Raw genomic sequence first — 17,311 nt, 5'->3', positions numbered from 1 at the left:
GGGGGGGGCGACCATGTCGCCAGCACCGTAGTGAAAAAGATAAAAAACTTGCAATATTCCTCAAAGCCAAGGGCTGCTGTGGAGTTCCTGCTTTACTTCCTAAAGGTGCCACAGAACAGGCAAGCAGCAGGGCAGGACGGTGCCCTCCTCAGGCGAGCCCAGTCCTGCTTTTGGTCCCACCAGCACGTGGTGTGAGTGCTCAGATGGGGCAACCCCGCGCAGGCAGAGGACGGCCCCGCCCCCCGAGGACCCCAGGCTTGCCCTGCACCCTGTCCTCGCCTCTCCAGCCAGTTCCCCCCACGAAAGCCAAAACCAGAAACATTTGTGTGTCTTGGTGATTCCCCAGACCTTCACCTTGATCATCCTCCCCGGGCCATCTGGCTCTGCCCGCTGGCTCTGCTGCCCTCTAGCCGCACGCCCGCTGGCTCTTGCTCCTGTACCGGCTCACCCTGAAACCAAGTCCATGGCCGGAGAAACCCAGAGACTGAAGGGCAGTGGCAGCCCAGGGACGTGTCACAGGGATGCTCATGTGCCCACGCCGAGTGGCCATGGGACAGTCTCCCTGCACCCCACAGGTGATCCCTGTGGGATGTCCCCTGGGGTCTGGGAAAGGGCCATGCCCGGGGTAAGGGTGGGCAGCCCCGCACAGGCAGCATGTCCTTGGGGAGACCTGGCTGGGCTGACCCCGAGCCTCCCCAGGTCCCTCCCCAGCCTCACGGAGCACAGGGGGACACCTTAGTGTGCCCCATGACCAGCATCAGCTGGGAGCACAGCCACCCCCAGTCTCCCGGATGGAGCCGAAAAGCCATGAGCAGCAGCAGGGTGGCCAGCAGCAGCAGTGTGCCACTGCAAGCGGAGACCACGTGCCCACTCGTGGCTTGAGCAAGCCCACATCTGTAAGGTTGGATTTCAGCTTGTACTGGGGTCTCCCTGGCCTCTTCACAGCATCACCTCAGGCTCCTCATGGCATGGCGCCGGGAAGCAATGGTGACCAGGCCGGACCCCCGTATAGGGCAACTAGTGGATCCTCTCCACCAAGCGTTTGCATTAATTGCTGCTGAAGTGCACCCACCAGCACATGACTTGATTTCAACGCTGCACGCTAAATTGGTCCAAATTGTAGGCCAGAGCACGCAAACTCCCCCCAAAGACTTTTACTTTGATCATGACAGAGAGATCTGGTGAGGCACCTGGACAGCAGAGCAGAGGCTCTACGAAGCCAAGCTAGAATTATAGATGTTATAAATAACATCACTCATCACGCTAATGAGCTCATGTAAATATTATTGATTTTTTGTAAGCTTTTCACTGTATAAAAGAAGATAATCACTGGATTTGTATTTCTTGCTAAATTAAAACCTACCCTCTGCATCCTCCTCGTGCTTTTTGTCCTTGGCCTTTCTTCAGGCCCTTGGAGCAAAACTTGAATGTTTCCGACCTGCAGGAAAGTGCTTTTGCAGAAGGGAAGCAGTCCTTCCCCTGCCTGGGGCTGGTGTTTAGAGTATCAACATGTCCAGGGAATAAAATGTTGCCAAAAACTGGATACAGAAAATACAACAAAACCTGTGATTTCAGCCAAAACCGAAGTGTTTCAGCAGTCATGACCTGCAACATTCAGTGCCGACTTGCCCAGGAATGAGTTCCCCAGCAGTTCGCTGCTGCAGCATGCGACCCCACAACAGAGGGTTTAGCTTCACCCAGACCACCTCTCCCATGTTGTCCTCATGGCCTGGTGTCTCTCGTGATGCACCAAAAGCACCAGGAGGAGAAGAGCTGGGCTGGGGAGACGATGCTGCCTGAATACAGACTTTTAATTTGTCTTGCTAAATTACCTAGCTAATCTCTCCTGGCTTCCTCTGCAGCCGGCGGAGAGATGGAGAGACTCCACCAGAGGGTGACATCTGCCCTGAATCATCTCCTGGGGGAGTCTGATCCGCCTCCACCCTCCACGTCAGGGGAAACGCAGTTGGGTTGCAGCATTCAGCTCGCAGAAGATTAAACTCCAGCTCACATTTGCAATACAGCACAGTGATACTGAAAAGATCCACTGAAAACATTTTTTATTAGATTTAAGCTAACCCCTAGGTTTTTTCTTTCAGTTTTCCTGCTAAAAAGGAAAAACAAAACAAGAAAAATGCAAATTTTTGCAAAAAAACAGGAACAGAGGCAGCTCAGCTGGAGGCATCCTTACCAGCTCTCATTAGTAGACCTGAGTGCAAATCCCCACCACCGCAGAGATCCAGAACCTCAGTGCTGTGTCCCCGGGAGTCCCAGCAGTGCCGGCGGGGCACATCGCGGGAATGTGCTCGGTGCTGAGCACCTGCATCTGCTCACAGCTGGGAACGGGTGATGGAGAAAGAGTGAGACTTTGAATACGGTCCTGAGAGAAATAAAGGACCGGTACCAGGTTCCCAGACGCATCCGACTCCACCAAACCTCCCTCTGATTGGGCTTGGGGGGATGATCTACGGCATTGTAGGATCTGGGGATGGACAAAACTATCCGCCATCACTGGAGCCCGAGCGCCTGTTCCCTAGTCCTCGATGACACCCAGCATCTGAGTTGTCACCCTTTCTTCTTAACTGTCTGCTGGTGGGGTGGTGAGCCTCAGAGATCATTTGCACCTCTCTGACACCAGGATGTTAATTGTTACCATCCAAACCTCTTCTGCAGCCACTGGGCTCCGTGGTCTCACAGATCCTTGAGAAGGCAGCCCCTTCCCTCCACATCAAATAACTCATTTCAATTTTGCAGAGTGCAGTGTTTTTTTCAAGCGCAGGCTATCACCTACAGTGCAGAAGTGTACAGTTACATCCTGCAGATGCCTGAGGATGCACTCAGCCACCCTCAAATATGCAAGTTTTCCGTGAACTCAAAAAATTGTGGGCCAGGTTCTTTGGGCGATGGGATCACTCCACACAGGTCAGGCCAACTCGTAGGGTTTGAGGCGCACATGGTGGTTAATCCCATCTGTTGCAGCAGGACCACACACAAACCCCACCACCGCCTGAATGTGGCTGTGAGCGCTGGGAGTCATTTCCAGCAGCACTCACGAGGCATCAGCCCCAGTATCATTACTACCCGCATGGAAGGACTTAGTGACCCAAGAGCCTTCCAAGCGGCTGTGGGAAAGACCATCCCACCTGTACAATCATCTGGGTGACCCGCATCAATGGACACCTCGAAGGTCTCAATGGGTGGGGACAAGCCCCATCAGCCACCAACCCCAATTAAGCTTCATTGGCCCCAGCTTTAGGCGTCCAGCTGAGGTGCCCAGGTAAAAGCCTAGTGAGATATTTATACTGAATGGAGGGAGTCCAGTGCCTGCGGAGAAGATTTATGCCACACTTGGGTGGCATAAACCCAGATAGCGATGTCTCCCCGAGTCTATCATATCATCCTTCTGGAGCTGCTCCACTCATCTCAGCAGCTTGTTGGTGTCAGGACCAAGCAGAGACCTTCTCAGCCATTACTGCTCACTATTTAGCTACTGGACACTTGGTTTGAAACATCCCATCCATCTGCTGCTCTTCTGCCACCAGCAAGGAGCTCCCATGGTTCCTCCCCTGCCCACTAGCATCACCCTGCCCATCTGCTGCAGCTCCTGGCTTTGGTCCATAACCATCTTCTGCCAGCAGATACTGGGAGGTTTGGCAAAATCCACAATTATCACAGCAGTAAATATGCAGTGACGTCTGCTCCAAATGTCCATTCTCCACCGTGTTAAATTAGTTTAAAACATCAAGTTATTAATAAAGATGATACTGCAGAGGAATTTGAAGCCACTGCTCCAGCTTTGCAGGCAACTTTGCTGCTGGCTCAGTGGAAAATAGCTTCTACCTCCCAGGAAAATGGTCACAATCTCAGTATTTTTGGAAAGGAAACAGGGTTTTTCACCCTTACAAATGGGAGAAAATGAGACATAAGCTAAGAGGAGCCATGGCTGTAAGGGCACTCCTATGAGATGGAGACAGCCATGTTCACGTGCTGGGCCTGGTTTTAGGCAGGAGCAGGTGCTGAATGTCCACGTCCAAACCTCTAATCCAGACTCTGGGCAGCTCTTGGATGATTCTGGTCCTTGTTCCAGCCTGGACCTGAAAAATCTTTTCCACTAAAAGTGGCAAATTGCCATGAAAAGAACCCTGTTTGATAAATCAGCCCATTCTGACAGGATATATTTCCTTGGAGATTTTCCAACCAGCTGTAACACTAACACCGCTGGAAAGTCTGTAGGCCTTTCTGCTTGGCTGGAAACACCAGTTCTGTGGAAATCAATGGCAGATGTTACCCAGTGTGAGATCCATTCCCAAACTGAAGTAAGTCCAACAGCCTGGAAGACTGTGCAGCACAGAGAAATCGTCCTGTGCCGAACCCGCAGGATCGCAACCTCGCTAACACGCACACCCCAGACACACCTCACACTCCTTGCTCCTGGGCAATCCTTCCTGGCCGAACAAGTTACACTGGTATTTATTTTCCAATACTTTTTCCATTTTCTGGCACTGACTACACCGGAGCGGTAATCTGTGAACAAGCATGGCTCAGTTCTCTGCTGAACTGGAGCAACTCCCTGGCTGGGGGGAGGTACCGAGCCAGTGATGGAGCTCCACGCAGAGGAGAGCAGCTCCGAAACGTGCAATGGCAGCAGAGGTGTGACCCAGAGGACCTGAGCCTGGGGCTGTGGCTGAGGGGCCGTGCTGCCGGGGTTGCTGAGCCCCTCTGCCATTATCAGTGCCTAGCCCCCGGGTGGATGCAACAGAGACACGGGTCGTCTCAAGGTACACAGAGACCCCTGTGTTGAACCTGTGTTGGGTGATCTGGATGAGGCAGGGACATCTTCCACTAGATCAGGTTGCTCAAAGCCCCGTCCAACCTGACCTCGACCACTTCCAACGGTGGGGCATCCACAACGTCTCCGGGCAACCTGTCTCACCAATTCCTGCAGACCTGAGAGGAACGCAGACTCCGCTGGAGGGGTTCATCTGCCCAGACAGGTACCTGCAAAACGCAGGCGCCAACATCTGGTTTAGTCATCCCAGGATCTCTATACTGTCAGTGGAGGAAAACAGCCACATTTAGGGAGTGCTTGTTTTCCTTCCAAAGAAGATGTGATAAAAACAGTCAAGGGAATGGCATCACACAAGAGGGAGTTTCTCCCCATCAGCTGCAAAGCATCATCCTGCCGTGATGTGATTTTTCTGTATCCAAACCGGCCATCGTGCTGCACCCCAGGTGTAACCGCATCTCAGAAGAATAAAACATCCCCTCTCCCTCTCTTCTGGCACACACAGAGCTAAATTCACTGCCTGCAGCCCCCCAGCTTTTACCTACATATTCTGCAGCTTAATGAATTGACCCTTTTAAAGTGCTTTGAGAGAGAAAAGGTGTTTTAAAAGCACAAAAGGGCCATTAATATCAGATGTCAAGCTGTAACAAAGAACAACTGTGCTGCTGGTGCTTTCTTGATTAGTCAGGGTGCCCCGGGTTGCATTATCTTGTTTGCAACTGTGACAGAAATGTGATACCAGCCCCTCTTTGGAAAAGTAACTTTTATTTTGTTGAAGCCTTTGTTTCCAAGGATAGAGTAAAGCTCACAAGCCATAAATCGTGCCCAGATGAGAATAATCTCAAACAATAGTTAGTTTGTAGCAGGATGTTGCTTGGTCTGTGACAATTGCTCAGCGTTTGAGGCAGATTTCCCATTACCTGCTCAGATGTGCAGCACAGAAGAAAAATGCCCCGTGCCGGTTGCGGTTCTTAGCGTTCGAAATCTGAGCATGTTAAGACAATTTTTAATAATATTGTCCCACATCTGCCCAAATCCTACAGTGCTGCAGCCCCTTCGATTTCAGGGACCATCCACCTGTGGTCAGAAGACATGGCTGCAGCACAGAGATCTGCCGGTCTGACCCGAGCTAGGCTGGGTAGCGATGGTGATGGAGATGTGGCAACGCAGAACTCCCAAGGTGTCTCAGCTTTGCTGCCTCTCAGCACGTGAGCTCCCATGTCACTGTGACCGGGGGGTGCACTGGAGATGCTGGTGGAGCTGGGATGCAGGGGCTGCTGGGTTAAGATGTGGGGAAGCTGCTCGGGGTGCAGGACCCTTAAGAAGTGCATCAACGGCCGCTGCGCAGCGCCACACAGATAAGATGTGTCAGAGACAAGGCCACACAGAAGGCACGAGACAGGCAGCTGTGGGGGCCAGCTGCCTCCTCCCCAGTGCTTGGGCTGTGCTTGAGAGCTGCTGCCACCACACGTGCCTTCAGAGGCTGCTGAGGACCCTGGGTCCGCCAGGCTGGTCTCCCTGTCACTGCACCCTGGCAGCTCCTGGGACCTGAGCTGGCTGCTCTCCTGCCTTGATGGCTGCCACGCAGCCTGAGAGGAGTGCTGGGGTTGGGACAGGGTCCCATGAAGGAGTGAGAAACCAGCTCCACATCTGGCTCTGCAGCGGGGAAGGCATGTTTGAAAAGGCATGTAGGAAAAGATGCAAAGTTTGGTTTGGAGAGCATCCGTGGACTGCTGACTGCCTGCTGGGAGCAGTGACCTGGACCTTGCTCCTTGCACCCAAAATCCTCGTACCAACAGCTCCAAGGCAAAGGAGGGATTTGTAAAACTCTGCTAACTTCACCCAATTAGACTCGTATTAGCACACAAAAGCTGCCTTTCCTTTTGAACAAAGCCACCGCTGCTTGCCGGGTGGCCTCTCTTTCTCCACGAACCAGCCATGGCCCATGAAGGGTGAGACAAGTTGTCCTCTGTCCCTGCTCAGCCCACCACCTCCCCACTTCATCCCCATTGTTGGCATCCCCAACGGTGCCATTAGCATCGCTGCCGAACGGGGTGCCACCTGGTCAGGGTGTGCTGGTCTGGGATATGCACGCACAGCTGGTTGCATTGAACGCAGCCCCTGAGCTAAGGAAACAACCCCCTGTCACCGCCATGAACCAGCCAAATCTCCTTTACCCCCCGAATCTATCCCCCCGCAGCTCAGCCCTGCCATGAGCAGCATGAGGCAGCAAAGCTGCTGCATTGAGTATTTGAGCTGTCTTCAACCCAGGACTGGCCACCAGCAACACAGCACCGCTGGGTCCCCCACAGGGACAGCAGCATTGGCTTGCACACCCCTGGGACTCCTTATGGGGTGCTATGGCAGATCAGGGGTCCACAACCAACCTGGCACTGGAGGGTGGGACAGAGGTGGGGGTGAAGGGCAGGATCCATCCATGTAGGACTCCCAAAAGCCTCTGGGAGTCCAGCCAGAGCAAACGCTGCTGAGACCGAGAACCTCGCTCCTGCAGGCAGCTGCACCAAGAGATCCAAAGCCCCTTGCTTAGCTGAGCCCTGTGGAAGAGCAGCACCCCTGTGTCCTCCTCCAGCAGTGGCAGGTGTCCCTGTGCCCTTTGTCCGGCCGCAAACCCCTGATGGTTCCCTGCAAAGCTCCCACGTGCACCCCGGCTCTGGTGTCCCAGATGTCAGGGGTCCTGGCTCATACCGGCAGAGAGAAGGGGTGAAGAAGAGCGAGCAGAGAGGATGAGCGGTGCAGAAGAGGGGTTGGGTGCCGCTCCCACATAAACGTGTCTGGTAGTGCATGGGCTCACCAGGTGGGTATTTACACAGCAAAACAAACGCTGTGCCTCAGATCCCCCTTCCGCCTCTCCTCCCACCTGACAGTCCATAGTCCCCACAGGAGCAAGGGGCAATGCAACCGCGTTTTCCCTCCTCTATGTTTCCGAAATTGGATAAGGAAGGGAAATGCCCAGCAAAGGCCTGTGCGGCTAGGGCTCATGTTGAGCTTGGCCGTGCCAGTCCCTACAGCTGTGACAGCCACGCAGAGCTCTCCTCCTCTCCTGGGCAGCAGAGGCCCCTGCCATGAGTGCTGCCAGGACTTCCAAGTGTAAGCAACTCACCGCAAGTGTCCTATTCCCTCTGCCTTTTCCCTCCTGTTTGCAGGACTCCCTTCCTTGACATCCCTCCGGCCAGCTTCACTCCCAGCACAGCACCAGGGGACCCACCTGCCCTGCCCAGGGCTGGCTTCTCCCCCGCTCTGACCCTACCACTGGGTAGGGGCTATGAAAACACCAAATCAATCCACACAAAAGCAGCAAAATCCCCCTGTGCTCCCCATGCATCTCCTCTCCCGTGTCCACTCTCTGTAAGGATGTCCCTGATGCCGACCCAGACCAGTGGGAAGGGCAGAGCTGCTTTTCTTTTGCCCTAGAGGGAAATCCAGGAGGATCATTTTCCCTCTGCGAGCTGGGCTTTCAAAACAAGCCCCAGAAGGACAGCTGTGGTGTTACCCATCCCCAGCCTGGGCACTGTCTCATGAAGACCTCAGGCACGTAAATACTGCTGCGTGCTTGAGGAGCTGTCAGCTCTCAAGAGCAGCAGGGCAGGTGGCAGTTGATTCAAAGCCAAAAGCGTGATTCCCGGGCACTGCTGGGCTTCGGAGCAGGCACAAGGGCTTCAGGGCTGAGACCTTCAGGGGCTTAGACCATCATGGAATGCCATGTCTTGAAGCTTCAGGGCTTAGACCTTCAGTGGTCACCAGAGAGCAAGGAAGGGTTGGGGGGAGAGGACCTTGGTATGGCTAAGGGAAAATGTTTTCCTACCACGCAGAAGAACAGGCAGTGGGTCTTTCCTCACAGCAAGATCCACGTGATTTCAGCTGCCTGGAAAAGCCTGAGGGCTATGAGATATACCCAGTCGCATCCCCTCCACCAGTGGAACCCTGGTGCAACGAGCAGTGTAACCAACAGCAGGACCTCGCCCCCATCCCTCCTCGCTCCCCACCATTTGCCAGCCCCAAATCCTTGCACCCTCACCTCCTTCTCCCTTCTCCACATCCCAGAAAACCCTCTGTAACTAAAATCCTGCCCTGACCACCACCTCCTCCCCGGCAGGGATGGGCTTCTGTGGAGCTGTCTGCCAGTGCGTAGGTCTCAGCGTTATCTTTTCCGGAAAGAAATAACCCCATACCACATTTAGCACGTGTCCCCCAGAGAAAGCATCTTGACATCTGCAAATCACAGAAACTTTGTGGCCTGCACCAATAAAACCCGAACACTTTACAACAGACAGAACTTGAGTTACAATGGTGGCGTTCCCCGGCAACGTTACCTTCCCTGTTATTCCCCAGTCGGTTCATTATTATTAATGTCACTACAATAAATACCAGAACAAAATTGACAGCGTTTGGCCATGTATCTTAAAGCATTGCCCCACTCCTCCTTCGCTCCGTGTCTTTGCAGCCTTGGTTTCCATCCCTATCAGTCATCAGAGGAGCCTTTGGGGACAAATCGTTTGACTATGTAACCAGCCAAGTAATAAAAGCCATGCAGAAGTGTGGCTGTGGCATCGATGACCAGCGAGAAGGTGCCCCCGATCCCGGTGGCCACATCTTTGAGGACGGAGGGAATGGCACAGATGGAATGGTAAGGGAAAGCAGCGAGGTGAAGGACAAACCCCACAGGGATGCGCAGGATCCGGTAGGTGAGGGACGCCACATCTTGAACAATTTCCAGGAAGCCCAGGAAGATGTTGACGATGACCCTCCCCACATCATAGGGGATGCTGATGAGCACCATGCTGATGGCTTTAAGATAGGACACCACCCCATTCCACAGGCTGTAGACTCCATCTAGAACTGTACCACCAACCCGCTTGATAACAAGCCACAGAAAATAAAACACAAATTTCACCAGCTCCACAAACACGTAGATGAGGAGTTCCAGAAGTTTGATGAAAGGGGTAGCAATGATGGCAGCCACTCTTCTCACCAAGCCGCTGTCTTTGGCCTCCTGGTTGTCACTTGTTCCTACTTGCTCTCCAGAGCGGATCTGACCGACAGCTTGCAGTATTGCTTCTGTTTTCTCCTGGCTTTGGTTGTCTCCCCCACAGTTGCCCTTGAACAAGTGAACCCCTGCTAGAAGCTGCTTCTCCAGCTCTCCCACCATGAGGTCCGCCAAGCTGTTTTCATCATTCATTTTCTTCACTAGTCCCAGGGACCATCCCCCCGGAGCATCACAGCAGGCTGCCAGCCAGAGGGTGTCTGGCACTGACACCTTGCCTTTAACTCGGACACTGGAAGGAATCGCGCCTGCAAGGAGATACAGGTGATCCTTCTTGGAGCAGTGAGGGACCAGAGCTTGCTCCACTACCCTCACAATGTCTCTGTGCCAGCTTTTGCTCAGAGATGGGCTCAGAGGGACAGCGTTAGTGAGCGTGTAAGTGGCCATTTGGAAATCCTCCTCATTGAGCAAGCTGGGATTGAGCAGCCCTCTCTCATAACCAGAGCCCACGTAGTCTGAGGTCAGGGCTTGATTTGCACCAAGGTCGGCCACAGCGCCAATGATATCGGCTTCATGCACCATCTCATGCAGATCATTTTCTGGATCGTCTATCTGAAATAGTAGAGAGGAGAGTTATGGGATGCAATTTGCCTTTCTAGAAAGCAATGTGTAAAATGGGCCTTGAAGTGTATTTTCCATTATGACTGCTACTACACACTGTGCCTCAGACCACAGCCTGCGCTCCCTCCTTATTTTCCTCGCAGCGCTTCAGCAGAGTGTATGCTGTACTTAGCTGCCCTGCCAAACACACCAGTTTAGGCTGCAAGGGATGCCTGCAGCTCTCCAGTCTGGTCCGCAGCACAACACAGCCTCCAGAATCTCACCAGCCACCCTGCACCAAGCCTCTAACTTGTGCTTTTTTTTCTAGAAGAGATTTTTAAGACCAACAGATGGCTTGATATAGGTCTGTGTTCTCACATCCTATGGTGGTGGTACCTCCAGTTCATTTAAGCACCTACCATGGCACCTTAATTCAGTCCCTCTGAACTATCAAATCCAAGCCATGCAGAACAGAACCCATAAGACACCTAGAGAAGGCATTTACCTTTCACCACTGATTGTGTAAGAAGCCAGAATGAAGCCAGGCACCATGGCAGGTGACCTGAACTTCTCTGCCTTGAACACAGACAGGGCAGTGAGCTCCTAGGGCTCTCTCAGGGCTTATCATTAGTAGTCTGAACCTCATGTCATTAATAGTCTGAACCTCATCCTTAATGACCACATAGCTCCTGGCATAACATGGGTGAGGATGCCATCACCGCAGGTCCTCGATGGAATCTGTGTTACCTGCTCATGTCTGCCACTCCCGTGCTGCGGAGCCAGAGGTAGCAATTGCTGCAGCGGGAATTCGTCCTGGAGTCATGCACAGGGGCATGCACGGGGAGGTAATGAGCAGTGGGAGCAGGAGCAATAAACGCCAGGGCATGCTCAGGTCTTTCTCGGGCGGCTGTAGCTCTGTCTGCTCCTTAGTCACTCCTATTGACACTGCCTGCAGCTGTTCCGGGGGTGTGTGTGCCAGATTGTCATTTTCTTCCCCAAATCAGAGGGTGAGCGTGTTGGTAGAAGCTTGGGGATGGCAGACGGTCTCTGGCAGCTGCTGCCTCCTGTAGTTTCTGTTTCAGAGGCTTTGGCCCTCAGCTCCCAGCACTGTGCTGGCCCAATTAAACCTGCTGTCTGTGCTCCTGGCCTATAGACTGTTTACTGCACTATATAATACATACTTCGGAGACATCTACGGCAGACAGTTCATAGCCTACCTTGAATCACTCTCCAGTCATCCTTCCTCGTCCCTTGGCCACCTTGCAATGCACTTGGACAGATGTGCAACTACGTCCTTGCAACCTTACCCAGAGTTTGCATCCTCTTAGTGCCTCATCACCTCCTCGCAGCTCTGCGTCAGCCTGTGCTGAGAGTCAGGGTGAAAGGGCCAGCGCCAGCGAGTGTCAGCAGCTATCCGTCATCCTCGCCATAGCAAGTGAGCTCTGGCTGGCCTCCTGCATCGGCCAAGCCCCTCCGGTCCAGGCTCAGGGCTCCCTCTGCACCAAGGCTGGTCACAGTGCCAACGCTGGCCATTGCAGAGGGCTATGTTACGCCATCTCCTGCTAAGGAGGTTTCTTGCACTTCGTTTTGAAGCATCTGATGCTTATTGCTTCAGGACTGGAAGAATCACAGCGAGTCCTATGTGCTGATGCACAAGTCGTAGCTTTTTCTAAATATGCCACTTAAAAAATACTTATCCTGTGCTTCATCTGCCTTATTCTGCTCCTCTTGCTCAGACACCCCAAACTCACGGGCTGTAGCTGGCTGATGAGGCCAGACATTTTGCGTTCCACAAAAATCACTGTCCCTTCCTGCCCCCCCAACTCATTCTCCCTGTTCTGATGAGATGACGGTGTTGTGCCATGGGACAAGGGATGCACCCGCTGTGTTTAATCCCACAGTGCAGGTGAGGAAGGAGTGGGCACGGGTGCAAGGCTGTGCCTGGGAACTGCCCTCCATGCTATGGCCCTTTTGAGCCTGACACCCTCGCAGAGACACTCATCCCCTCTCACTCCCACAGCAGCGCTGCCATACCACAAGGACACATAGACCCAAGACGGGTCAGCTCTACCTCCTGGCAGAGATTCCCAGCCTACATGAAGCAGATGGTATAAACTTAATTTTCTCTCCTTATGAGCTGATGCATGCAAATCTTGAGGTGCCCATCAAGAAAATATGTCTCCGGTTACCTGTTCAGCTGCAGGCTTTTGCACATACCATTGGGATTGTTTAGGTGCAATTAAAAAAGAACATGATAAAAATGCAGCTGTGTGCTGTTCATGCGTAAGGCTCTGACATCACCAAGTTATGCTTATAATAACTCGTATTATGGTTTGTAATAACTCATGTGTAACTGAGGTTTTCATACCTCCTCCACCTCAGCCTCAAAGGCAAGCTGTCTCCAGCACTGCATCTAATCTGCATTGCAAGCTACTTTTCCTCACTTCTTCAAAAAGCTTTTGGATTGTGTCACTGCCAAAGCATATCTGCATTCTTGGAGTCAGCCAAGAAGCCACCTGCCCAAAAAAACTGGAATAGCTAAGGGCAAGATCCGAGCAGACCGGCAAACACCTCATTCATAGGATGGGGATTTAAAAATAAATTATGCATCTGAACACCTGTATGGATGTGAGCACCTAACAATATCGATGTGTTTCATAAAGTGGGGTTGCAGTTTCACACAAGGGGCAGAGGCAGAGGAGGATTAACAGTATGGCAACACACAGCAGGCAGCTTCCATCAAGTTTGGTCATTTAACAGCATAGGACACTGTTACCTCCCACCTTCCCCACCCTAGTACCATTCCAGGCGAACTTCAGCATCCCACTCCCCTATTTCCTCAGGCACGCTTACGCCTTTGATTGCAGTGGAGATATTTCATTTACCCTTAGTACAGGTCCCAGGGAGGAGGCACAGTGCATCTTACACCAAGGTTTCTGTTGTAGGACATTCACATGAGTGGCTCTAGAAGTACCTGTTTCTCTTGACTGTCTACCAAGAGACATGGCAAGAGCAGCTCAGAGGCAGCTGTAGCTGGGCAATGCAAATCCCACCTTGGTCATCTGGCTGGTGGTAGTCATCAACCAAATGAATACACAAGGTGATTCATCCAGCCCCTCATATGTTAGGACAGAAAAAGCAACTCCAGAGTTTTCCATCTCTCTCTAAGCTGAAGAAAGAGTCAAAACCATAGGTTTTCAGACAACCGAAATGAGATGAGGTGAAAGCCACCTAAGTGACTTGCCCTCAACCCCTAGGAAATCTGTGGCAGAGCAGGTTTTCAGACCCGAGCCTGGGGGAGTCCCATCAGTAACCTGCTCATCAGCCTACCCCGCCTGCTCTCTAATTTTTCACTAATTGCTGAATTAATTTGCTATTTCCAGCTGCCAATCGGCAGTGGGTGGCACTGACATGCCTCACGCTTCTCACCCAATTACTGCCTCTGTGCTACATTTGGCATTTGTTTCTCAGGCAGACATTCCTGAGGAGGTAGGCAAGCAGGGAGTGAGACGGTGCCCTCACCACTTACATCATTACCCAAAAAAAAAGCATGTGACAACCCTGAGGCCCTCACCAGAGTGCAGAGAGCATTTTTATAGTGATTTCTTTCTGCCTGCTGTGTCTCTGCATCTCCATGTGCACGTACATAGGCATAAGCACATGCCACTGTGCAGCTGAGCCTGCTCATACCGGGCTATCCCTGTCTTGGCGAGGAAATTACCCAGAAAATAGGCAATATAACCTCATGGGGCTATGCTGCAGAGCAGGTGTTGCTAAGGGTTCCCTTCAGCAGCCATCTGACTTTTCCAAACCATCTGACCTAGCCTTGATAGGAACACACATAATGGGTGTGAAATCTCTTTCCCACTTTCTCCTCCCAGATCTGGCGTGGCGGTGTCTGAGAGGGGTGTACGTGCTTATTTCTTGAGTTATAGGAATTTTTGGTAGTCCTGATTTCTTCTCCTCACAGACTCTTCAGACAATTTTTTTTTCTAGTGGTTTTCTGTCTCAGACTGAGGTTTCTCCAGTGAACTGCAGAGCTGCTACCTCCCACCTCTGAGACACCTGCATTTCAGCAATGAGTGAAGGGGAACCATTAGTGTAAACTAAGAACGTACCCACAGCAACCCATGGGGATGCTCTGGAGAAGCCAGAGCAACTAAAGGTAGCGCCTGGCCAATTATTTCTGGGGCCACGGTAGTTTGGAGGCAGGACACACAAGGTTTGGGGCTCTGGAGTGCTGGCAGGGACTATGACAAGGTGAGGGATGAAGAAGAATGGAGCAGGGAGGGCAGGGGAGCCAGCTGGAGGGAGGTGCTGGAGAACCGAAGCTGCTGTGGAGGTGCTGCCCACTGCTCCATGGCAGGAGTGGCTTTCAAGCTTGCCTGGGCAGGTCTGGTGAGTCAGACCATGAGGAGCAGGAGGAGATATGGTGGCTAGAAGTGACGAAGGGCATCAGCGGCTGAGGCAAATGGGAAAGGATCTCATCTCTGCCGTTTTTGCCTCACTGCCTCCATGGCACTGACAGCAGATGCTCATTCATCTACGTCTTCTTTGTGCTTTAAAAATTCATCACCCTTCCTCAACTCCATAATGGCAGTCTGCAAAAAGCTTCCCTCTGTTTTAAAAGGGCAAGCAGACACCTCCCACAGCCATCTGTGAAGTGGAAGGAGAGCAGATCAAAAGGCCCTTGGGAACTCCTGCAACTCAAAACCCAGCCTGGGGAGCAGGGAGACAGTCCAAGGTGAAGACAGGGACATAGGATCTCCTGTCTTCACTGCCTGTGACCTCGTGGTCTTAGTATCTCATCACCCCACATGAGGAAAATGAGCCTGGTAGCCACTCTCTTGGGACAGGGGTGAGCTTTGATTCTGGCCACATCCAGCACCCAGCACCTGAGGGCCCTGCTCCCAACACGCTGCTCTGATACTGCAGCCATTCCAGCCCTGACAAAGCACCCCTGCATGCTGCCAGTCTTTCCTGAGCTCAATAGATGGGGGTAGCTTGATGTTCGCTACAAAATTCCCCATGATCACTGCTGAAAAACCTGAAACACAGCAAAAAAAGGAGAGGTAAAGCGTACTTGTTCTCTTAGGACACCAGGCATTTTTTAAGGATTTCCTTTAAATTTAACAGCCTGAAGGACTTGCTTAAACATGCCAAGTGTCAGGGGAGTCAAAAACCACTGAGGCTCTGGCAAAATTCATTTTATACTGCACTCTTCTGACCTGACTGAAGCCTGCACGCTCCAGGACACGGCAACTCATTTCCCTACTGGAGTCTGCAACACGGGGACACAACAAAAAGCCGCAGGGTCGACTTGGTGAACTGCAAACGGATGTTTTATCCCTGCGCAGTGAAGCTAAAGAACTCTTACCAACACTGTGATCACACTGGCAACAGAACAAACTTCAACTTGACACTGTGATGTTTAACCCTGCTACCCGCCGGCAGTGCTCCCTGCCCGTGATAGCTGGCTAGGCAGGACAGACGCATCAGCTGGTATCAAAGATGACTTTCCTCTCCCCTGGCATTGCACGTCGCATGCAGCAGCCTCCCAGCTTTCATTATAAGCCCTGTGGGACAAGGAACTATTTGTTTGCTCAGTTCCAAGCACAAGAATAAGTTCTGCTTGTGTTAAATTAATATTGAAAGAGGTTCAACAAGCAGAGCTCCTGCCTCCTTTGCAAAATCCTAGCCCCAGCTTCACCCCAGAGGAAACGTTCTCCAGGAACATTTGCTTTACAGCAAAGGAAAAGCTGACTTACCTGTGGTTCGACCAGCCAGTTCTCCTCCTTGTTTTGGGCTGGCTTTGTATACTTAAAAGCTGAATAAAGAGGGATTTTGTCCTTAGTACTGTAGAGGGTTGCAAAGCGTGGCTCTTTGTTGTACTGCTGACAGATTTTCACGTGGAACGGCTCCGTAAATCCTTCGGGTGGGACTTGTCCAGGGAAGAACACGTTACACTCGGCAAAACCAGCTTCATCCTCTCCAACAACTCTGCCCTGGGAAAAGCCTGGGAAAACTGAGATGCAAAGCAAAAATACAATTGACGTCTTCATGGTCCACTCCCTGGAGCTGAGGGAAGCCCCGTCTGCCTCCGCTGCGTACGGCACAGGACCTGTGCTCTGAGTCCATGCAGCAGCAAAGCCAGAAAGCGTCTGGAATTTGGGTGTAGCGTGCGAGGGAAATGAAATATGAAACCACAGCCGATCCCTTCGGGGAGCCAGTGCTTTCTGCAGGCAGCACGTTGTGAAACCGAACATGCGCCAGGCTACGCCGACACACGCTGCGGACGCCAGCTGCCCACAGGAAATAATGCCAAGCAACCTGGAATCATCAGGGCTCGCTGGGAAGAGGAGGAGGGAAGCCTACGGCGATGCGGGGCTAGAGCTGAGCAGCACCGGCTGTCCAGGCTGGGGCTCAGCGCTGGCGGGGGTGTGGTGTGCTGCATTGCAGCAGAGTCCCCGGCAGGAATTTTGGCTGACGCAGCCAGAAATCTTCCTGGGGCTGCCAGGGGGATGCTGCAAAGTCAGATTCGCCACCCCGAAGAAGGCGTTAGCTGCCCTCTCCAGCCATGAGCCTGGCTAAGGGAGGGGGAGAAGGAGAGGGAGAAGACAGGTGGCAGGATATTGGCACTGCTGGGAACCCACTTTGCCCCTTCTTGGGGTGTCTGTCACCACTGTTGCTGCCAGCCACGTGCTGCTAAGGCGCCTGGGAAAGGCATTCTCCTCCCATCTCTCTGGGAGCTGAATAGGCATCCAAACCCCTCCTGTGGAGCAGTATCACCTCACCTTGGCAGACCCTCCCTCAGGAGAGATTAACAAGAGGCAGAAGGGGCATGAAGACCCTCAGATCACATACCCCTAATCAACACACACCTCTGAATATTTTGACCAAATCTATAGAACTAGCAAAAAAAA

General features: G+C 52.4%; 1 protein-coding gene across 1 annotated transcript; it reads right to left on the bottom strand.

Moving 5' to 3' along the window:
- Positions 1 to 9,266: 9,266 nt before the first annotated feature.
- On the bottom strand, positions 9,267 to 16,654 carry ENDOD1 (endonuclease domain containing 1). The gene is made up of 2 exons (XM_009334874.1): positions 16,157 to 16,654; positions 9,267 to 10,400 (listed from the first exon to the last, which is right to left on the bottom strand). The coding sequence occupies exons 1-2, from the start codon at positions 16,652 to 16,654 to the stop codon at positions 9,267 to 9,269; spliced, it is 1,632 nt and encodes a 543-aa protein (XP_009333149.1).
- Positions 16,655 to 17,311: the final 657 nt, after the last annotated feature.

The sequence above is a fragment of the Pygoscelis adeliae genome, unplaced genomic scaffold, assembly GCF_000699105.1.
Source record: "Pygoscelis adeliae isolate BGI_AS28 unplaced genomic scaffold, ASM69910v1 Scaffold141, whole genome shotgun sequence".
In the NCBI taxonomy this organism is placed as follows: Eukaryota; Metazoa; Chordata; class Aves; order Sphenisciformes; family Spheniscidae; genus Pygoscelis; species Pygoscelis adeliae.
Note: the sequence above shows the minus strand (reverse complement) of the source record. Positions and strands in the feature narration are given on the sequence as shown.